We start from the raw sequence: 24,113 nt of genomic DNA, 5'->3' as shown, positions 1-24,113 counted from the left end.
TCAATCCAACAAAAAAAAAATCAGAATGATCAGAGATAAAGAACATTAAAAATAAGGAGAATGGGACTTCTATTGATGTTTCAACACTCAAAGGGAACTCGGAATAAGGGCAAAAGGAATAAATAACAAGTTGAAAAAAATGAAGATGACGCTTCAGTTGCTGCGGATGAAACTTAGAATCCTCCTGATTATTGATCGACTATCCGCTGAAATTTCATCATGTTATCAGAAAAATTCGGTCTGCTTCCATGCCCACCGATTGATTATAAGGAAAAAGAAAAACAGAGAGACCCATAGGAACGAAGAAATGTACAGAGAGGCACAGATTATGAGCAGAAGAAATGGAGCTTCAGAATAATGAAAAAATTACTCGTTCTCTTTTTAATTTTTACATTGCAAAAAAGTTAATTTACACAAAAAAAAAGTTGCGGAAGAACAGGGAAAAACTACATAGCAAAAAAAAACTCCTTTAACAGAGGATTGAACTGAACAAACCTTTTTTCGATTTTCTTCATTTTATTAGCCCCAAACACCCCAGATCCTCTCCCCGATGAAACTCACAAACCTCCTCACAGAACCCTTCTCCATCTCCTCCACTTCTTTATCTCCACCAATGTCATCACTACTCTCCTCCACTACTTCCGACTTATTCAGCTCCTCCCTACTCGGACTTTCTTCCAAGCGATTTCCGTCATCCGAAATATTGACCCTCTTCCTCCTCTCTTTCTTGCTTTTGATGTTGGACTTCTGCACCAAACTATCTTCGAAAGCATCGATTATCTCATGAATCAGCTGATGGTTAGGCGAAGAGTCCCACCGAACCCAATAGCTCGTATAGCACCGGAAGCAGTTGCAGTGAAAAGAAGGTGGGTGATCCCCAGTAAGATTCTTCTGATTGTTCTTAGCTCGACCGCCGGAAGTGTTTGAATAGCTACCGGAGCAAGATAAAAGATAAGCCAATACTTCCCTATCTTCGGGGGGCAGCGCCAAGGTGAGCGTCAGAATCGTCGCAGGAAGGAAAGCGAGGTGGTCAGAGACAACCGGAGGCGATGGGTGAACTTTGCCTTTTCTGTAGAGCTTCTTCATTCCCGATCAGTCTTCTCTCCTTTTTCGATTCTTTTCTCGACAGCTCTTCTATATTCTGGTTTTTAGATGGACAGGACGAGAGGCACACCAGAGGCGAGGGTTGAATTGAACTTTGAAGTTTGAAGGGTCGTTGGGTTAGATTTTACCAGAGAGAGAAGAGAGAGAGAAACGGCCATCAAGTCATCGTAAGAATCTTTGGGGAGCGTTCCTATGCAACGCGGTAATTCCGCACTGTGCAGTACGGTACAGTGATACAGTGTGCATGCGTAGCACGGTATATTGTAGAGATATGATGGGACCTACCACTCCCAGTATTGGTGGCTTGGTGGTGGGTCCAACACCCATGACATGTTACGCGTACATCGCTGTTTGGTTTAAATGGTTCTTACAAAAGAGATTCTCTCACGATTAAAGATCAAGTGGACTAGATGATTTCGGCTGGTTCTGGACTTGTGAAGTGTGGGCCCCTTACTTTTGGACCATTGGGGTGACTTTTCTACCGGTAGCGGGGCCCAGAATAGTTGAACACAAAAACACTGGTTCTTAGCTTCCAGTGTGTCATTTCTGAACCACTGATGGAACGTCGTTCATGCATGTATGACACGTAAGGTACGGTACTTTATACGCGGGGACCAGCAGACCAGGTGGAGCCCAAAATCCCCATTCACTTCGCCGAAAGGCAGGAGCATCTGATCTGATGTTTCCACGCCTAAAGTAGTAAAGCCCAACGAGGATCCAACAAAATAATCTATAATCTACAGGCAGGAGGATTGATACTATACAGTTGACTCCACACTTGTCTTTGATAGGCCTATTTGTATCCCGGCAGTCGGCACAACTGCACAAGCGAGTACTCTGCTGCTGGGTTGGCAGCCTTTACTGCCTTGTATTGAAGAAGAATATCTCTATACTGATACGTTTTATTTCATGGGGAGATATTCTCTTTACTGCCTTGCATTTATTTCATGGGGAGATATTCTCAATGCAAGGTTGGAAAAGATTTTTAGATCGGTGTGGGCATAGGCTTGTCCTGATGGAAATCGATCTCAACGGAATTTATATCAGAGCCCCACGTATCTTGACGGGTCCGGATGGAGTAGGCATGTTAGGTAATTAGAATGAGTGAGTGTGTAATAGTTGTGTGATACATATCCTAGCTAATGTGCTTTTCGTCTAAAGGTTTTTGTTTCATTAGATAGAAATTATTCGTTATTTTATTATCTTTGTTAAAATAATTATAAATAAAAAATAATAGGTTTTTTTTTCATTGTTTTTTATTTTTAATTATTTTGATAAAGATAATAAAGTAATGGATAATTTTTGTCTAATGGAACAAAAATGTTTGTATGAAAGACACATTAATTGGGATATATGCCACACAACTATTACATTTTCACTCATTATGCTTACTTAACGTGACGTTTTGTATGGAGCAAGGTTTAACCAAGTTTTAACTGTTCAGCAAGCTATAGAACCAATGGTTTCCACACTAGTATTAAATACATGGGACCCGCATTTTTTATAATAGGGCCCATAAATTTAATACTGGCGTGGAACCTCGTCATTGGCTCCACAGCTAGTTGAATAGGGGAGCAGAGAAGATGTTTCCAATATGCAACCGTTACATGTTGTGAGGTCCGTGTGAATAAGGGTAAGTGGGGAGTAGATCAATTCAGTGGGTTGTGAAATGAGATCAGCTTCCCTTAGGACAAGCTTGTGCCCACACCATTCCAACCTCCTTTTTCAACCTTGCATTAGGAATATCTCCCCATGATATAAAGCATAGAAATATGGGGATATTCCTAATGCAAGGCTATAAAGGGTGATGGGATCTGCTCCTCAAAATGGGCGCCTCACACGCATATCCACCATGTATTGGGAACATCTCCCATGAATATCTATTAATAAGTACAGAAGATAATCCCAATGTATGATAGGATGTGCGTGTGAGGCGCCAATTGTGAAGAACAGGTCCAGTCTCCCATAAAAGCTATTCAAACGGGTTTTGCCTTTATTGAAGTCGAACTCCTGGGGAGCCGATAATAAGGTTTCATGTCAAAAATAAAATACATGGAACTCGCACCCTTTATATTAGAGCTCATAACCTATTAAACAACCATTCCATTCAGCTAATTTAAATTATCAATTATAACCTTAATCCAACCACATCTTTCACTCTAGACCTTCATTTCTCGTCAAACCCACAACATGTATTAACTCGAAAATATCTCACGTGTTATGAATATATAATTAATTATTAATCATATATGATATATATGATATATGGTATTTAAATTTAACTTTTATAAATCAAATATATAAGCTCTCATTTATATGATATATATATATATATAAACATTTGGATCGGATCAGTTAGATTGCCTAAGACAGCCTAAACCAACTCTGAAAGGACTGAAACACAGTAGCTTCTAGCTTCCCAAGGTGGGTTTCACACACATATACACAGCATAAATTTATTCGGAGGGATTATGAACCAGTTTAGCTAAAATCTTCAGCTCAGCTCTCGCAAGCTGGCTTTATATTGGATTGGAATATTTTAACCTTAACTTATCCAATCTTCCATCCAACCCAACTATTTTTTAGGTGAATGGTGACGTTGGAGGTTTGACCCAATTCAAAAGTTAAACTTTACTTCTATGTCATTAATTATACAATTTACCATTTTTCATGGCAATCTAGAATGGCTTAGGGCGCTGAGCTATGTTTAGTTGGTTAGAAATGGACCAAACGGTGGCTTCAAAAGGAAACATATGAGAACATTTGGATGGTTAGAAAATTCTGTCGCCAAAAAATAAATATTTTATGAGGCTGTGTCTAATTGTTTAAACAAATGAAATGAAGATAAATTCAAGAAATGCAAATTCTTCTTGTGTGTTTGGCTGTCAATGACAAAGCAAAAATTAATCTCACATTTCTTTGGGTTTCTTAACTGCCACAGCTTCTCTTAAATTTGATGGCTACAACTTTTTGGTAAAATAAAGATAAATTCAAGAAAATTGTAATGGGAATGAGTGAGACCAATATTTTTAAAAATCCCTTAAATTTTCTTGGTGCCCTTTAACGTTGGGCTGACAATATATTTTGGTAAGACTCGAGTGCAAATGCAAAAAAAAAATCACTCCCATTTTATCTATGTGCAAATCGAAAATCACCCACGAGGCTGTCCATGTGCCCCAAGGTTTTTAAAACCGACCCGGATAATGAATCGGTAGGGGTTCAGTTCCCGGGTTGAATGGTCCGATCGTTTAAATCGAATGATCGGCTTATTTTGACAAAAAAATTTAAAAAAATAAAAAATGCTCAAAATCATTGAACGGTTCAACCACTCGGGTCAGTGGTTTACTGACAAAATCAATATTTTTTTTTTGCAAAAATCCGATTTTGAGGAAAAAAGAAATCAATCACCTAACTGGTTCCTGGTTTTTTATCCGACCATCTGGTTCGATCCGATTTTAAAAACCATGATATGCCCAGACAACATCAGAAAATCATTTGTCATACTTTGAAAGTCAAAAACTCACTGGTGGGCCTGCACAAATTCAAATGCAAACTAGAGACCATCTCTCACACAGAACTGCTGGAGCGAATCAATCACACAAAGAATTATAGCATGGAGTTGCAAACTTCTCTCCCATGAGGGTAAAGCCACACTAGTGAAATCAGTCATACAATCCATGCCAGTTTATTCCATGATGACCACCATGATTCTCAACAAGGTTGACAAACAGATGGACAAGATCACTGGGGATTTCTGGTGGCAAGGAAACGATCACTGTCATGCCAAACACACCATAGCTTGGAAAAATTTGTGTAGGCCAAAAGCAAATGGTGGGTTAGGTCTCCAACACTGGCAGCCCATGCCCATGAACAAGGCTCTTTTTGGTAAAAAAATATGGCGTTTACTCCAATTACCAAATTCCCTATAGTAATTTTATTTACTCTCAAACAGTTAATTAATAGAAAAATATTTTCTCTTTCTTCCTTTTTTTGTTTTAATTTTCTACTGTTTCCTTTCGATATCCATTTTCTCTCTCATCAAATACCAAAAGCTTTACGTTGATTGGCGGATGGGACATGAAAATTCATGTTTTTGGTGGCTCCGCCTTTGATAGGAAGGAATACAAATACAAATATGTTGAATGCAAAACCTTATATTTTGGTAAGAATCCGAATACAATTATGTACGATGCAAAACCTTGTATATTATATTTATAAATTTTATATATACAATATACATATTTGCATTTATAATCCTCCCAAACTGAGTCTTATGCCCAAATAATACACCAAAAGTATTAGCAATGGTGTAATGCCGCAATTTTTTTTGCTGTTTGAATAAGGTAGGCACAATTTTGTAAGCACGTTCAATGAATACTTAAAATTCTTTTTGACACCTGTCCCTTAAAATACCCTTACCCACATTTAAAAAATATTAAAACCCACTTTTGGCAATTGTCAATATACTTATCAAATACTCATTTAATGTGTTTACTTATGCTGTACTTACAAGATCCGTCCCATTTATTTATTTTATTTTCTGTTCAACCAAATAAAGCCCTGTTCCTCCCATATATGGTGGGGCCGGTGAATCTTGAGAAAGAAAAAAGGCCCATGGGCCAACAATCAGCATGAAAGGATGAGAAAAAGTTTTGGGTAAAGTAGTGCATATTAGTGAATAGGAAAAATAGATGGTTTTGTTTTATTTATCACATGGCATGGAAGGTGATGAAAGAATTTTGCTTACGTGTTAACTTAATGGGTGTTTTACATCCTGCATTCTTCTGTTTAAAAAAAAAAAACAACTGCCATATCAGCAAAAAGCGATAGAGTTTTGCTGATGTGACAGTTGAGAGAACCGACCTTGTTGTTTTGCTGATGTAGTAGTTATTTTGTTTTTAAAAACCAAACTAATTATGTTGTAGAATATTCCTTAAGTTGCCACATGGCAAATCCATATGAGCATTATATATGTTTGCTAGCAACAAATCCGTTTCATATTTTCAATTCATATGGTTCACGACACAGACTGTAGCTTTTCTTAACCCTTCAAGAAACTCTGATCAATTTTGTATCAAATGGGATTCAGTTGCCTGCTGGTGTAACGACTAATAAGTACAAGCCACAAATACAATATTGCTGTATTTGGTTGCTGTGCAGTTTTATTCACATTAGTATAAATGCATGGGAGTGCAAATGAAGAAATGTAAATTTTAATTTAATTTTGTTTTGGATCTTATTTTATTCTGTTTCTTGTCTTAATCTATTTCGTAATCAAATAAAATAAGTTAAAATTTGAAGGGGTAATAGTATATAAGGGCAATTTTTGGGGTTTAATATCAATAAAAAATTAATTTATTTAAAAAAATAGATTAATTTTTTAAAAATAATATCAATAAAAAAATAAAAATACTATTCATCTTCTTCTTACCAAAAACATTGTTTAATAAGATAGATAGTACAAATGAAACATCAAATGGGCAAATTAATAATATAATTAGGTATGTATAGACATTAATGAATTTGGATAATTTATCAGAAAAACACAGAAAGAGCGGTATTCAAAAGGTGATCAGAGATGATACGATTTGTTTTTTCTGTGGGATGGAAGGAATCCCAAAATACATATTTGTTCGCATCGGTGCATGCAAATGGATTAAATCGACCACAGAGGTAACTCATCTCAAATGTTCCTGTTGCGCAACATGCCACTGCAACACTCTCGAATCCTGTTGTCACATAGGATAATAATGTATAAGATAAAATTAAGGAGATAATGGCGAATAAGCACTCTAATAATCTAATAATTAGAATGTCACCTACTTGTGTTAATAATATCTTAAAAACTTAATATCACTCAAAAGGTATCATGGGAGAGGTGATCAATCAGGTGGTATTTATCAAAATTTAAGGATTTTAGTTTTTATAAAAAGAAAACTGATTTTTGAACCTCTTTTATGTTCATATCACGTTGAGATACTATAAAAAAAAATTGTCAAATTTGATCTAATTTATCTTAATCGATTAATTAATATATTAATTAACTGTATTAAAAACACAGAAAAAAAATATTAGCTTATCAATTTATCTATAGAGCTGTGAAAAAAATTCAACAAAAGATGATTTAATTGATCAAAGCTCTCTTGGTACCATGTCTGTCTGGTATCATAGATTTTGCCTATAGTTTGTTATTTTTTCTTTTTGGTTTGAGTTTTGAACTTTTGATTTGCACTTCTTTGTTTTTCTGCCGAATCAGTGGCTCAACCGTCAACTTATAACGTATGCGGCTGGACCGTCCCTCATGTTTCGGATTGGCATCTGTCATTCTGTGGATGAACGGGCCAGTTTGAAAATTCGAATAGGTGTTGGCCTTGCAGATTTGGAGAGAGAGAGAGCATATCCCCATGCAGCATTTTCATTAATGGAGAAGTACGGACAGGTCTATTGCAGAATTTTGATTTTCACTGCAGATTTACAATATTTCAAAAGTTCAAATTACCTCCACCCTATCCATTTATGCATCAATGCCCGCAGGTGAATTAGCTTTAATTCCGAGTTGGCATCTACCTCAACAGTATTTTATGCTTATTAATTCTGACCCTGGGTTGAACCATCATTCTCCCTTTCATTAACCGTTGCATGGGAGTGGGTGCCAACAATCACCCCTTTAAAAGGTGGGCCCTACTTCTATTTTTAAAAAGGAGCTGTTTGAGAATGATCAATGTGCCTAAATTAATTCATTTTTTACTGGATAAGTCTATAAGATAATTGAATAACTAGTTAAATAATAAAAAAATAAGGATAATGGTTAAAAATCCAACTTGAACTCTCAAAAATAGATCTGGCAAAAAGTTGACCCAATCCATGAACCTGACCCAACCCAACCCAACCCGTAAAAACAGGATTAGGGTCTCATATTTAGCTATCTGAATTTGAGAATGACTTAACCTAATCCAACCCGAAAAAAAAAAATTGGTTGGGTTGGACTGGGTTAGGTCATAGGTCAACCCATTGACCTGATTGTTAGGTCCAAATGAAACTATTTGTATATTCTTAGAAGGTTTCTCTCTTTCATCTTTACAAATTATCATTTATTCTTTGAATTGTTGAATGTTCAAAATTTTTCTTGTTTTATATTTGGACTTTTAAAATTAATTCCTCTAATTTTAACATTTTTATGTACTTTTCATTTTATAAAATTTCTATTATTTTTAAGAATAACCTGAATTGACCCGTAGATCAACCTAACCACAACATTTAGGGTTAGGGTTTAGCATTTGCTCACCCAACCCAGTGTTTTTCACTTCCATGTGAGTATGTGACATGTTAAAATAAATACAGTGCTTCTGACTTCTGAGCTACCAAAGGTCCCAGCCCACTCAACCAACGCTGACCCTTCACCAAAAACGATGCTACCCCAAATTTAATTGCCAACTACCCACAGAAAACCGGTACTATTGATCACTCCACTCAATTAACTAACCCTATGACTTATCATATATATAAATATGTTATATACATCCTGGGGTACGTCTAAAGTACAATAGTGTGTGTTAACTTAAGAGAGTTGCTCTAAATAAATAAATGGACTAAAATTTTGGTGGTGGTCGTCTTGACGTGATTCCAATTTTCAATAAATGTCAGGAGACACTGGAGCTTCTAAGACAGCACGCGTATTGTATATGGGTGTTTTGGTCAATTTAACTAAAGATCTGTTTGGTTTACAGTTAGAATCCGGAATAATCTATTTTTATAGTTTGTTTAATTTAGATAGAAATTGAAATGAGTATTAAATTCAATTAAAATGGGATTTTATTTTCAAGGGAGTGGGAGGGAATGAACATTCCCTCAAATGGAAGAATACCAATTCATCAGAAATGAAAATGATATTCCAATTCTACTCAATCAAACAGTTATAATCGAAATGAGCTTTAATATTCCTGTACACCAAACGGGACCTAAATTTTTGCAACAACTCAACAAAAAAACATATCTACATAAAGCTATTTCTTTTTCTTGGTAATTAGACCTGTTCATGGGCCGGGTAGCCTGACGGGCCAGCCCGGCCCCCGGAAGGGCTTGAGCATGTGTTTTAGCCCGCGAGCTTGACCTCAAGCCTAAAAGCCCAAGCCCGATCATTTTACGGGTCGGGCTCGGGATTTGTTAAAAAAGCCCGACTTGGCCCGACTTTTCCTAATTTGTCTAACTCTAACCCTAAATACTTAAAATTTTTCTTTTCATTCTCCTTTCTCACTCTCACTCTCAGAAGCGGCCCTCATTTCTCCCTCTCAACTCTCAGAACCGGCGAACCCAACTGCACCTGCGAACTCAGTCATCGGCGGACGATGCCACTGGAAGTAGTCATCTCTCTCTTCGGCGGTGATCTCTCTCTCTCTCTCTAGCTAGCACCATTTTCATCTTCTTTCTTCTCATTCTCAGTTCTCTCTTTTTAGAACTAGGTCTTCTATCTTCTCAGTTCTCTCTCCAGCTGGCGCCACCAGAACCCAGGCGCACCGTTTTCATTTTGCGAACTCAGGCACCAGCGGCTGGCGCCAACAGATCCAGATCGTCTCTCTCTGTCTCTCTCTCTGGTTGTCACTGTTGTCATCTTCTATCTTCTTTTTCTCAGTTTCTATTCTCACTCTCAAACTCCCAGGAATTGACGAATTTAACAAGCACCATTCTCTCAATCCTCAAAGGGCACCAACACTCAGGCTCCCAGGTCGGGCTTCGGTCTCAGGCCCGAGCTTTAGGCTTTTTATGAGGACCGGGCTCGGGGTCGGGCCTGAAAAATTTATGATAATAAAGAGCAAAAGCCAGCCCTATGAACAGGTCTATTGGTAATACACGTTAAAATGCACTAATCGTGATAAAACCACGTCAGCTTCCACTTACACGCGAGGATGACGTGGTGTGTCCTTATTGGCCTAGTTTTCCTTAGACCTAGAGGATTCGGAATGCGACAATGTTCGAATAGTCAAAAGCTCCACTCACCACTTGTAATGTTTCATCATGTTATGTCCATGCACGTGGGCCCCAACTAGGATTCGGGTCCATGACGGTACTCGTCGAATCTTCTCCGTGGGAGGAATGGTGTCCACCATCACATGCATCCTGTTGGGGCAGAGAAGTAGTTTGTTTCCTACTCCGTACGTCGTAGGTCCACCCTAACACCACCCAACTGCCTTATCTATGCAAATTGCAAACGAATAAAGCGAATGGCCACCTTACGTGTCATATAACCATTGGTCCTTACTAACATTTCACCTTGGCGGTGAGCCGATGAAGCACCTCCATAACTCTTCTGTGCGGATGTGCAGGTCCCACCACGACGTCATGTCATTTAGGGTGGGGCCACAACAATGTATGATCATGTATCCAAGGCAATGCGCATAACCAACCCGCGCCATGCATGAAATTTGTGAGTAGTGAGAAAAAGAACAGAAATTAAAGAGAACAAGGACTTACCAAATGAAGATGGATTCTGAATGATTTCCATGAGGATATCGTATGGGTTTGAGAAGACCAGTTTGATCCCAGGAAGCTCCTGGTTTAGCTTCGCTACCAGACTCTGTAACTTCATATTGAAATCGCCGGCCACCCTGTTGTAATCCTCGATACAACCACTCCCGAACATGTAGTTGAGGGTTCTCTCCAGCGGCAAGCATCCCATTGGAGGAAGTCCACCTAAAGATATCTTCCGCGCTCCCAGACCGTAGAGCTCTTTAATGAAATTTTCAGCAATCTCGCAGAGGAAGTTCTCGTACTCTTCCACCGTGAACTGGGACGATCGGCCTATCAACATGTAGTAATTCTCCAGGAAGTCGTTGGTCCCCAGACTCATCAGATACAAGGCTTCGCTCAATACCTCATTCGCCTTCTGCTCCCCAAGATAGTTCCTCAGTCTTCTTTGGTAGACCTTGTAGTATTCCAATTCCTTCCACAGAGGTATTACAGACTGCAGCGCCCGGAATTACGCAGAAGATGAGATGAAAACAAAGGAACAAGATGATTCTAGGCTTACCCAATAATAGATAACATGCACAAATACACAGGACACTTACTAATACGGCAGAGGTGGCATTGTCGTAGCCGGTGCCGGCAGAGGCAAAACAAACTCCGGTCGCGAAGTCTGTAATGTTATACATTGGATCCAAGTAGGCAGGGACAGTCGGCTTGGCTCCAAGAGCCTCAGAGATGAAGTCGGATGGGATTCTGCCGTTGGAAAACCGTCCTGTGGGTCTTCCTCCCTCAAAATCACGACCGTAGGGCCTGAAGTTGCTCTTGAGTATGGTTGGGATCTGGTTGTTGTTCCCCGAGTCGACTGAGGAGTCACCAAAGACGATAACGGCAGGAACTCTGGCGGTGGTTTGGTGAGCGAGAAGCAGCAGCAAGGCAATATGAGTTAATAAGAGGCATGGAATGGTCTGATGTGCCATTACCGTACTGCTTTCGATCACCTGCACGATAACATGCATACAAGGTTATGAATTATGAAGAAGATGAACCAGGTAGAGAATGAAAGAGTAAAGCTATCTGGGACTCTGGCCGCTGGGAAGCGTTCGTTGCAGGCTTGCAGCTAAGAAGGTTGGGTTTCTTAAATGGTTAAATTCAACAATTATTGTAATAAAACAGATCGGGAGAGCCATTATGTATTGTCAGAAATTTGTGAGGGTTCCGACTTCCTAGCTGCCAACCAGACGGCAGCCACTTTATCGCCAGTTTTTAAGGGAACGGTGGCAGAGACGACACGAGAAATTGTGAGGGCTTCGAGTCACATACTCACATGATCAGGCATGCTACGTTATATTTTAGGCTGTCCTGTCAATGAGCCAAGAGCAGGAAGCCGGGACCAGCTGCATGTCCAGTCTCCTGTTGTGGCCCTTTCACCATTGCCAATTAAGGCTAAGCTCTCACCAATTTATCATATATCTATCTGAGTTCAAATCAGCCCCCAAAACGTGCACATCCCCGCCGTAATACATGGCCGGTATGTGGCGCGGGACGTTGTGGGGCCGGACCGGACCAAATGGTGAGACCGGTTGACTCGGGAACCGGTTCTGTTTCATCCCCAAAACCATTTGTCAATTCAGACAATGGGTTTTGATCATTTTTTATATTTTTAATTAAAAACAAAACGATGAATATATATAGACTCCAATTAATTCTCAAATTATCATGACTCTCTGAACTAACTAACCCCCCAAATATGGCACTAAACACTAAACTCAGCCATGTACTAACACAAGCACTGTAGACGTATTTAGCATACAATGATAGAAAATCAAATTAATCCCTACACGTCACTAACAACGTACCGCACTTAATTTGTCAGACTTCTAATCACCTCATTTTATTTGAATCAGGATCTCCTGCCCACGAGAAATTTTGCCCACGTTTATCTCAATCATATATGGAGAATAGCTCATCTTCTGCATAGTACTACTACGCATCCAATTCACGAGAGAGAGTGTATTGTGGGTAGGCGTGGGCAGGAGATCGGAGTCATTTTACTTACCCACAGTCACTAACAACGTACCCCACTTCTACATACTAACACAAGCACTATAGACGTATTTGGCATACAATAACAGAAAATCAAATTAATCCCTACATGTCACTAACAACGTACCCCACTTAATTAGTCCTACTACTCACCCGATTTTACTTACCCACTAACCACCTTCAAACCATATCCCATTATTGAAAGGTACTATCTAATATCTTGACACGTGGACTCCCTTTAACAGACCTATGACACACACTGTGACTACTATCAAACAACAATGATGTAAATCTCAAAAAATCAATAATGGCCTCCTAATCAACGGTGTAAATACATACTTTCACCTCAGGGTCTTTGCCCAAATAAAAATCTGCGGAGGAGGAGCCCAACGTTTCTCCTATCACCATCCAGCTCTTTCGCATCTATTTAATGGGTTCAAATTGAGCATGAGACTGCTCCATTTTGGCGTCCAACCCCAATGGCTCATGGGGTAAATTGATTTCATTATCACTCTTGAACACTCATGCATATGCTGTGATTTTCTTTCATGCCTTTTGTGAAGTTAACCAGACAACTTATTGGTTGGCGAAACATACTCTCGACTCAGTTTCTCCTGTTAGCAATTTTCTCATTGTGCTTCCTAGGCCTCTAAAGTTCATTTGTTGGCACGGTTTTTGGGAAAAGGTTACTCCCAGACTTGTGTAGCTCACCTTTACTTTACCAAAAAAAGAAAACGCTCATGCATAATTAAACCAGTAATTTTTAGAGGTTTTCTTTATTGGAAAATCCCCTCCATTGCAGCAGATCGAGACATTAGAGGAGAGATTACTGCATCAAGTGGCATTGAATGTCAAGAACATATATACAGTTTCTATGGAAGCAATAAACAGGAAACAAATTCTCTTTGGCTCAGGCCTTGTTTGGGAGTGCTTAAAAATAAGTGTTTATTCAAAATAAGTATTTATTTGGACTATTAAACACTTAAATTAGTATTTAGGAAATAAGCCCAAAATAAGTGTTTTTTTTTAAATAAGAACTTATTTTTTAAGTCTAAATTTCCAGCTTTTTTTAAGTACTTATACAATAAGCACTTATTCAATTTTTTTCTTCCAAAATTATTCCTAGTCGAATTTTAAAATATCACTTATAAAATTATGCTTAGTTGAATTTTATAAAAGTACTTTCGTAAAAGTATTTTCACAAAAGTGTTCTTATAAAAATAATTTAGTAAAAGTGCTTTCATAAGGGTATATTTTGAAAACTTGAAAGAAAATAAAGGACAAAATAGTCACAAATGCTTATTGGAGAAAAAGACTACAAAACGTGTCAAATGCAAATAAGTGCTTATTTGAATAAGCACTTGTTTTTAAGCACTTATTTTTAACTTAAGCACTCCCAGACATGGCCTCAGTTTGGGAAGAGTGCAAACGCAAGTATGTATAATGTAAATACATGGTTTAGAAATATTTCCATTGAACATATTTGTATTTACACTCTTCCCAAATGGAGCCAATTTAATACTAGATTTATATACATTTTCAAAATTTCACAGAAAAAAAACCAGCCATAAGCTTTTTGTAGAGGAGTAAATTGAGTTGTGACGGGTTGTGCTTGTTACCTCTCGGATGCTTCAGAGGTCTAGCCCGACACAGCCCATGGCTCAGGCCCAAGAAGGGGTGGACTCGAGCCAAGCCGAGCCGAATATCTAGCTATTCAACCTTGGCTCGCCAATAAAGTTTGAGGCTCAAGCTGAGCTCGATTCGAGCTAGAAACTTGAACTCAAGTGAAAAGCTCGTAAGCTCAAGCTTGATTGTGAACCACGTGTTTTATAAAAAAATTATTTTTATTTGACATTTAAAAATTAAAAATTATAAAAACTAAGTCATTATTATATATAAAAAATAAAAATATTATATATAATATTTTTTATTTATGTATATATATTATTTTTATACGTATAATACTTTTATATTTATTATTTTTTACATGCATAATATGTATGCATGCATATTATGTATGTATGTATGTATGCATGTACGTATCTATACATATATGCAAAAGCTTGATTAGCAAACGAGCTTATATATTGGGCTCGAGCTCGGCTTGAAGCTCAGTTTAGATCGAGCCGAACTGGCTTTTTACGAGCCAATCTTGAATAGCTTGTGAAAAGCTCAACTTGTGGCCACCCTTACAAGTGGGACCAGATTGTGTTGTGGGCTGGGTTGGGCCAAGCCATGAGAGGTATGTTTAAAATAATAATAATAATAAAAATAACAAAAATTTTAAAATAAATTAACAAAATAGAAAAATTAATAAAATATATTAAAATTCTATTTTATATGAATTTTGATGTATACAATTGTTTATATATGAAATAATAACATAAAATTAAAAAATTACAATACAACTAGAATAAAATAGTATAATAAAATTGAAAATCTATCTATCTATCTATCGATCAACAACCTTGCATTACCCCAACCAATTGGTCCACGCCACCTTGCTTCTCCTTGTTCCATTACCCCAACTTTGCATTCTCCTTGATTCTCTCTCCTCTCCCCCTTCCCACCACTCCTAATTTGCCATCTCAGCACCCTTTCTCTCTTCATTCCTCTCTCTTCCCATTGGGTTCACTCTCTCCCCACAAATCAAACAATATTTATATCTATAGACATTATTTCAAGAAAAGAGAGGGGAATAAGGGGAATTTGATGTTTCCTATATATTTAAGGCATCTTACATTATTGCTAAATAATCCATTAGTTACGAAAATTATTAAAAATTTCTAGAAAATATTCTACCAAAAATAATGAAATAATTATTTCAGAAATAATCCATTCTTTAACAAACATTAAATAATTTAATAATCTACCAAAAGCTGATAAACAACCCATTATTTAATAATTTTTTGTTATTAATAAATGTTCAAAATTTCAACGTTTAGCGTAATTTACATTAATCATTGTAATTTAATATTTTCATTAAATTTTTACAATAATAGTTTATTGATAAAATATGTTACTAATTAGCGTAATTTACTAATTTCTATAAAATCAATAATTATAGTTAATAATTATCAAATATTTTAGGAACACTCTTTAAATAATAATCCATTATTATTTTTCAACTAAATAAATAATTAAAAAATATGAAATTAATCTATGAAAATAATATTCTCTAAAACTATTTAAATAATAATCCATTATTATTTTTTAACTAAATAATTATTAAAAATTTAGGAAATTAATCTATCAAAAATCATTTCATAATTATTTAAATAACAATCCATTATTATTATTTCAATAAATAATTATTAAATCATTTTGGAAAATTATTAAGTCTATTCACACCGATCTAGACCACTTTCTTGACTTCGATCATACCTGGTTTTACATTAATTAAAAACAAATAGTTTACTTTTAATTAAAAATAATGTAATTTACCATAATTACATTAATTTACTATAATTATATTTACTTTTATTAGTAGTAAATAATTTAGGCTTAAAAAGTAAATAATTTACATTGATTTAATGTTATTATAAATAATTAATTTACTACAGATTACTACTAACCAATAGCAATTTCAACATTTTTTTTGGAAATTATCATAAAATGTTGTAATTTATTGTTATTTAATTTACTGTTAGTTAATTAGTTATAGAAAATTATTAGAATTGTAGGTATAACAATTTTCGTTTTAAAACTGGGGCACTACCCTGCCCCGCCTCGAATGGGACAAGTTTTCTCAAATCTTAAACGGGGATGGAGCAGAGGCTGGGTGGGGACAAGGAAAATATTTTTGCTCCAAATTAGAGATGTGGTTTGCATATAATTCCTCGAACTTGATGTAGGGGTGGATTCAAGCCGAGCCGAGTCGAATACTTGGCTATTTGAGCTCGGCTCGCAGGAATAGTATCAGGGTCAAGCTCGATTCGAGATAGAGACTTGAGCTCGAGCTCAGCTCGGTTCATAGTTTGCAAGTTCGATCTCGACTCAAGCTCGAGCTCAACTATAATTTTTTTTTGAAAAATAAAAATTATATGTATAAAATTATTTTTTATTTTTTAAACAAAAAATTAAGAATTATAAAAATTATTTAATATTATATATACAAAAAATAGTTATAAAAATTAGTTACTATTATACATAAAAAATAAAAATATTAGATTAATAAAAATTTCATTGTATATAATAAAATTATTTAATATATATATATGTATATATATAATAAAAATTATTTATTTAATACTAGGCTTGCAAGCCTCATGATTTGAGCTTCATTGGGCTCGAGCTCGACTCGATTAGCAAACAAGCCTATATATTGGCCTCGAATTTGGCTCGAAGCTTGGTTTAAACCGAGTTGAGCCGAGCTTTTCACGACCCGAGCTCGAATAGCTCGTGAAAGGCTCAACTCGTGGCCACCCCTACTTGATGGTAAATTAGTAAAATATCCATAGATTTAATATCAATTTTTAAAATATCTCTAAGTTTTCCTCATATTCTTATAATCGTAGAATCCCATAATTTCATTTATAAAATGCCCCTGAGTTGTCATAATTCAATTCTTAAAATACCCCCAAATTTCCATAATCCTATTTGTAAAATATCCATAAATTAGATTTTTTAGGTATTTGCCTCAGGGTGGGGAAAATTTGGGGATTCCCCATCCCCGGTGGGAAATGGATGCCTCGCCCCAAACTTGCCCCGTCACTGGAGTTGGGGCGGGGATGGAGTAGGGTGTTTTGACTTACGGGGTTGAGGGGTGCCCCATTCCATGCATTATAAGGCCCTCGCTAGTAATATATATCGTGCTGTACCATGGGCCCAGGCCAGCATGGCCCGTGTTATCGTGTCCTGTCATACCAGCCATGGGCCTAAAAACCCAAACCTGACACAGCCGGATTTACAACTCTAGCTTTCTGCTGCATGGAAATAAGCTACAGTCTAAGTTTCGCTCTTTCCAGGAAGTAGGTATATACTTCCACTTTTCCGGGGCCAATATTAAAGCCTAATCCATATCTGCTGACCACAACACATTGCTAGTCATGTTCATTCTGCCGCACAACTGGAATAAGAGTTATTCCAACTTGTAGTTAGGTAAAAGTGTCTACCAACTCATTCAACATTCAAAAATTTTCAAAGAAACAAGGACTCTCAGGCATGGGCCTGCAAAGTTTGTATCATCTGATGGTGACGTCTTTGTCTTAGACAACCCACCACCCCGCCGGCCCGCCGGCCCGTCTTAGACAACCCAGACATTCAAAAATTCATCTGTATGCTTGCAATTAATAATCAAAGGACGGCTTGTTGTTCGACGTAAGTTGCAAGTAAATTCATTGACATTCAAATCTGTCCAAAATAATAATAAAGGTGCAATTGGAACCTGTAGGCTGTAGTCCTGCCTTTCCCTTGTTTCCTCTATCCGCGCTTTCCATTTCATCTCCCACACTCAGGTCCCAATTCTAGAAATAAGAGGAGCCCATCAGCCTACGTATCCTGATTGATACAATCATACAACCACAATCAAGATTTATGCTAGCTTAATTCTCTATTAATTTTCCTTTTACTGTGTTAAAATGATCAATTCAGATATTAACATGAGCTCAATTTTTTTTTCTGCAACATCTAGCACTATTTGCAACAAACCCAATACTGTACGACTTATTATAGCACCCGGGTCCCGATATTAACTCATCATGCTTTACACCTAACCTAACTAGGTGTTGGCTGCCGAGCATGCTCGTGTGGTCAGTCATTTGTATTAGTACAGCATTAACACAGCCCAACCAATATTAATTAATTAAAGAAGAGGATTGACCGTGAAGAATGTCACCACAACCCATAATCAATAAATCACTTTCTTTAATCCTATTTTTTGTTTCCTTCTTCTTTTTAATCAAAACGCTTGTGGAAAGAAAACAATTAATCCTGTGGTTGGAAGGAGTATAAATACAAATATGTAAAGGTAATTTAATTAAGACGGGGAGGTCCCATTTGTCAGAGAAGAAGAGTACTACTGTTGCCTCTTAACAAATCACAAACAGAGCCAACGGTTCTTCCGGCAACCTCATTACTGCATTTAAGCTACTCCCATGCGACCCACCTCCCTCCTAATTATCTGCATAAATATTACTAGTCGTAGCTAGTGCACGCAGCTTCGATCAAAACTTAAATGTTTCAGCTTACAGGGAGTGACAGCAGAAGAGGAGATAGGAGGTGAAGGGTGAGAATGGACCATGAAAGCATGTCGTGGCTTCTTTTGTTGCTGGAATTGTTATTGATGTTGGGCATGTTGGAGGCAAAGGTTCCTGCAGTTATCGTGTTTGGGGACTCTTCTGTTGATTCAGGCAACAATAACTATATCCCAACCATTGCCAGAAGCAATTTCCAGCCTTATGGACGAGATTTCGAAGGTGGAAAGCCCACTGGCCGGTTTTGTAATGGCAGGATCGCCACTGATTTCGTGTCGGAGGCTTTTGGAATCAAGCCAACGGTACCGGCGTATTTGGATCCCACCTATAGTATCAAGGACTTCGCTACCGGAGTCTGCTTTGCGTCTGCTGGAACTGGGTTTGACAATGCTACTTCCGATGTGTTAGTAAGTTGAATACTGAATACTACTGCTCATGCTAAATTTTTGTTTATTTCTTGATCATGAATCATATATATCGATGGGGTGGATGGTCGAGCTACAGTGATCTTGAAGTGGTGATCATATATAGCTGAAACTGAAAGTGCAGCCATCACTTCCAACTGCTGGGGCCTGGGGTTGATTCTTCTTGTGAAGGAATCGTTACTCCTGCTGCTTTGACAGTTCGTCGGTGGTGAGAAATTTGGACAGAAATTTTCCAGATTCCTCACTGTGTGGGTGCATTCAGTCCAGAGTCTATTAATTGGCTACATGATGAAACACGATTCTGCACGGGCGCACATATATACACACACCCACGAAAATGTGAACTGTGAAGGCCTATTATCTTTCCTTCGTTAATTAAAAACCTTTGAGAGAGAGAAGAAGAAGAAGCAAACTTCCTTCAGTTTGGAAGGAATACAAATACAAATGTGGTGCAAAACATTTTAATTTGTACTATTTTATATGTATTTGCGCTGCAGATATTTATATTTGTACTCTCCAAACTGAGCATATGGATTAAACAAGGAACAATACAATCGAAACCACAAAAAGGATACTGCACGGATCAAGGTTTAAAGTATTAATAGATACGACCTAGTGCAACTTTTGCGGGCCCAACCCTAGTCCGAACCGGCCCAATCCAAAATTTTACATGGGCTGGGTTCGGGCCCAAGAAATTAGATTTTTTTATTTTTAGGGATCGAGTGCATCAAATTACAGTTCGGGCTGGGAAAATCAGGCTTGACCTCGGGCCTTAAGCCCTAATTTTAGGGCTGGGCCCGGGTTGACCATAAACCCGGCCCAACCCACCCAACTTGCACCCCTAATACGACTGGTATAGGCATATTATATCATATGATGATCCTCCGAAAATTGTTTTTTATGGTATTTTAAGAAAATGTTTTTTAATAGTTAAATAATATTAAAAGATCTATTCTGAAGTTTTGAAAGAAAAAAATAAAAAAAATATGATGCTTTAGGCTTAGTTTGGAAGGAGTGCAAATACAAATTTATCGAGTACAAAACCTTGTATTTTGTATTATTTTATGTATTTTCACTGTACATATTTGTATTTGTACTCCTTCCAAACTGAGCCTCAGGTACAAAATACCGATACAACCCTTCAGGTGGGGTGTACGATACTTTAAACCATGGCATAGATAGCCGTTGTGTTTAATCATGATTGGGCTACGTAAAGCTGTTGTACATACAACACTTTATTTGTAACAGATCCCATGCCAAATGTACAGTCCGGATGAGTTGGAGACATAACCATGTGCACTGGGTTGGGCTACCTTTCACGAGTAAACACGCCAATGCTAAGTACAGATGGGCCGATGAGACTCACGTAAACACCGGCATGTTCACTTGTGATAGGTAGCCCAGCCCAATGTGCATGATTCCAAAGGAAGTTATATGACATTTGTAGCATAAATTAGAGGTTATATATAATAGAGACTAGAGTATTGGTTCTGGTTCTAATGGCCATCAAGGCTCAGTTTGGGAAAAATGCAAAACCTTGTATATGTATTTGTCCTGTATATATTTGTATTTGTAAATCATTTTGAAAAAACTATAAATATAAATATATACAATGTAAATGCATACAAAATAATGCAAAATGCAAGGTTTTGAACTCGATTTGTATTTGTACTATTTCCAATTGAGTCCAAAGAATAATTAACTACAAATTTTATAGCCTCTTAATTTGAACACTACATGTTTGGTTGGGGCTAATATTAGAATTTATTTTGGAGCACATATGAAAAGGAAAATGAAAACCATTCTGATCTCCAACAAATTGGAAAGAGGTCATTTCAGGATTTCAAGAAATGGGTTCATTTCCATTTTTTTCTCCAAACAACGGGTGAAGAGAATGGATCCAAACGATTAGTTATGATGCATTAATTGTAAAACCATACAACCGGAACGAGTCTATTAGAAATGGGTAGGCTTGAAAATGTGGATCCATCCAATTTTACAAAGCTGCAGAAAAAGAAGAGACGATGCATGCTTGCATGGACTCTCAGAGTCTCAGGTCCTTTTCAGCATAATTAGGTGAAGCCCATTTCGTTTGGGCCACAAAATGTTTAGTACTATCTTCTATTCCAATAAAAAGTAAAGGCAATATCCCATCTTTCTCTCAAGAGCAACCAACCCCATGTGCTTCTTTAAATACTTTGCGACTTATGAGTCGTACAAAAGATTGAGAAATTAATTCCTCCTGATCAAATTGCATCAGCAGCATAAGGCTATTAATGGGTTGGGTCCGATCCGACGGACCTGAATCGATTGGATTGGTTTTGATTTCAGGCCTACGTTGGTTTTGGGTCTTGATATATATATATATGTAAAATAATTTTAATATATTTATTATTCTTGAATCTATTGGGTCAAACCCATTTGTCTAAAAATTACAGAGTACAGACCCTATCAGGTCAATTCCGATTCCAACAGGACTACCCAACCTCCTGACATAGAGATCAGATCTGCTCCTCACGGAGCTCATCTCACACTGACCTCCCAGGCACATCCCACCATGCAGTGGAAACATTTCCTATGATTAACAATATATAAGTACGGGAGATGTTCCGATAAATACTGGGATATGCCTGTAAGGTCGGTGTGAGGTGCGCTGAGTGAGGAGCAGATCCAGTCTCGTCCCTAAAGCATGAAATTAAATGGTTCCATTAATTGATCTAATTCACTGAAGTTGCACTTACAGTCTGTAATACCTCTCTGGAAAGAAGTGGAATACTTCAAAGAGTACCAAAGGAGATTGAGGGGGTACCTGGGGAATTACAGGGCTAAGCAGATAGTGAATGAAGCATTGTACATGGTAAGCATAGGGACAAATGATTTCCTGGAGAACTACTTTGCATTTCCTGGTCGATCATCCCAATTCACCATTGAAGAATACCAAAGCTTTCTCATTGAAATCGCTGAGAACTTCATTCAGGAGATATATCGATTGGGAGCTCGAAAGATATCTATAGGTGGGCTTCCTCCCATGGGGTGTTTGCCAGCTGAGAGAGCTTCAAATATCAAAGACGGGTGTGCCTGCAGGGAGGACTATAACTTGGTTTCCAGGCAGTTCAATTCGAAGCTAGTGGCCCTTATAAACAAGCTAAACTCTCAACTCAAGGGAATCGGGTTGGTGCTCTCCGATATATATTATACCATGCTGGAAGCCATTGAGAAACCCCATTTGTATGGTAAGTTTTGTGTTCCTTTAGGCTGCTTTTGGTTGCAGTGCAAATTAAGGTTCAAAATATTGATACATCCAATACACCGGTAGAGGTGTATCGGACAGTATCGGTAGTTTTTTTTTTTTTTTTCAAATCCAGTTCAGAGGGGCTAGTTTAAGGTGGTCCGTCCACCCCTTGAACCGGTCAAAACCCCAATACACCCTTTGTAGGGGCGTATCGAGAAACTTCCGATACAATACGTATCGATACTTTGAACCTTGGTGCAAATCTGAATCAAATACAAAATTTGTACTTGGTTTAATTTTGCATATGTTTATTTGCAATGATGATTTACACTTCTACTTGATATAAAATTTGTACTTATTTACACCACTTTCCTCTACCTTCAATTCTCTCTCACATAGACTTATGAAGTTGGGCCTCCACATCATCTTGCTTCCCACCTCACTCCCAAACAAATAACCCTACTCCTAAGTCTTACCTCCATTCTCTTGCATATAGGGTAGGATTGCACCGTTTTACTTTTTAATTTATTTTTCACAAACAAGACAATGTCAAATATGAAACAAAAGTAATCCAAAATTTACACTCAGCCTATCTATGCTTTCATACATTTACACTTGTGCAGATGAAATTTCTGCTGCAACCAAACACTACTGATGATGAAAAAAAAAATTTCCATCCATTTTATATTGATATAAATATAGCCTACCCCTATAGAAATCAGAAACCCAGCAAGTGAGTATGGATTCAGTCGTTATAGAACCGTGTTCACACTGTGCTAATAGCCTTTTGGAGGGGAATATCTTTGTATTTATATGTTTTTATCCCCCCCAAAAAAAATAAAAAGAATAAGAATAATAAGAATAATCTAAGTATTGGAGACGCCGGAGGGCAGTACACTGGTTGCAATGTTGGGAACTTTTATGGCAACCTAATGTTGATGAAATGTTTGTCAGATTTACAATTTCCATTGTTAAACCTCAGAATGAAAATATGCATATAAGTTGTTCTTCTGGTCTGATCTTGTGGCCCAGGATTCGAGACAGTGGAGGTGGGATGCTGTGGGACCGGAATATTTGAAATGGGTATTCTTTGCACAAAATCAAACCCACTCACATGCACTGATGCCAGCAAATACATATTTTGGGATGCTATTCATGGAACTGAGAAGATATGTAGTATACTTGCGGATCATCTCATGAGAACAAGCCTGGCTGGGTTCTTATGACTGATGCAGGAATTATTAGTTTTTTTAAAGAAATTATTTCTGCCAAACAGATGTATCTCAATTGAATAATGCTGCTGTCAATGTGCACCTCTGTACATGTTCTACCGTAGAAGTAGGGCTCATTCAATATATAAATAAATAGCCACCTGAAGTCTGAACTGAAGATTTATGGTTTGGTTGGAGAAAACGACTAGCAACCAATCTATTAATTTTAGTAGGAGTTGATTGAGTAAATTTTGTTTTGGACTCTGACTCTCGATTTCCAACTTCTTCTTAATGGTTGGGCCTCTATATAAACCCACATTGATTGGCCTTATAACTAAAGACCACCTGTCTGGTCTTTCTTAATTAGGGGCATATGGGAGGCCCAGTAATAAATTTGCATGTTTCATGCAATTAGGGATGGTCTATGGTCTTTCAAAATGAA

At 37.4% G+C, this 24,113-nt stretch overlaps 3 protein-coding genes across 6 annotated transcripts; 1 reads left to right on the top strand and 2 right to left on the bottom strand.

The window, feature by feature from the left end:
• Positions 1-519: 519 nt before the first annotated feature.
• Positions 520-1,086, bottom strand: LOC104594128 (uncharacterized). The gene has a single exon (XM_010254287.3). It carries the CDS (start codon positions 1,084-1,086, stop codon positions 520-522), a length of 567 nt encoding a protein of 188 aa, XP_010252589.1.
• Positions 1,087-6,576: 5,490 nt separating this feature from the next.
• Positions 6,577-12,168, bottom strand: LOC104594407 (GDSL esterase/lipase At4g26790). 3 transcript variants are annotated; one of them, XR_016084403.1, is made up of 4 exons: positions 11,169-12,164; positions 10,573-11,062; positions 10,099-10,408; positions 6,695-6,833 (listed from the first exon to the last, which is right to left on the bottom strand). XR_016084403.1 is itself a non-coding variant. In XM_010254695.2 (3 exons), exons 1-3 carry the CDS (start codon positions 11,580-11,582, stop codon positions 6,640-6,642), a joined length of 1,098 nt encoding a protein of 365 aa, XP_010252997.1. In that variant the 5' UTR covers positions 11,583-12,168; the 3' UTR covers positions 6,577-6,639. The 3 variants fall into 3 exon arrangements, 1 of the variants encoding a protein (XP_010252997.1); XM_010254695.2 differs by lacking the exon at positions 10,099-10,408 and having other exon boundaries at positions 6,577-6,833; positions 11,169-12,168; XR_016084401.1 differs by having other exon boundaries at positions 10,099-11,062; positions 11,169-12,159.
• A 6,539-nt stretch (positions 12,169-18,707) lies between these two features.
• On the top strand, positions 18,708-23,895 carry LOC104594129 (GDSL esterase/lipase At2g42990-like). 2 transcript variants are annotated; one of them, XM_010254289.3, is made up of 4 exons: positions 18,708-19,210; positions 21,972-22,085; positions 22,206-22,461; positions 23,493-23,895. In XM_010254289.3, the coding sequence occupies exons 1-4, from the start codon at positions 18,842-18,844 to the stop codon at positions 23,684-23,686; spliced, it is 933 nt and encodes a 310-aa protein (XP_010252591.1). In that variant the 5' UTR covers positions 18,708-18,841; the 3' UTR covers positions 23,687-23,895. The 2 variants fall into 2 exon arrangements, with proteins under 2 accessions (XP_010252591.1, XP_010252590.1); XM_010254288.3 differs by having other exon boundaries at positions 18,712-19,210; positions 21,972-22,461.
• Positions 23,896-24,113: the final 218 nt, after the last annotated feature.

Source organism: Nelumbo nucifera, chromosome 1 (genome assembly GCF_055504915.1).
Source record: "Nelumbo nucifera cultivar China Antique chromosome 1, China Antique-T2T, whole genome shotgun sequence".
In the NCBI taxonomy this organism is placed as follows: domain Eukaryota; kingdom Viridiplantae; phylum Streptophyta; class Magnoliopsida; order Proteales; family Nelumbonaceae; genus Nelumbo; species Nelumbo nucifera.
This window is presented reverse-complemented; position numbering and strand designations above follow the sequence as displayed.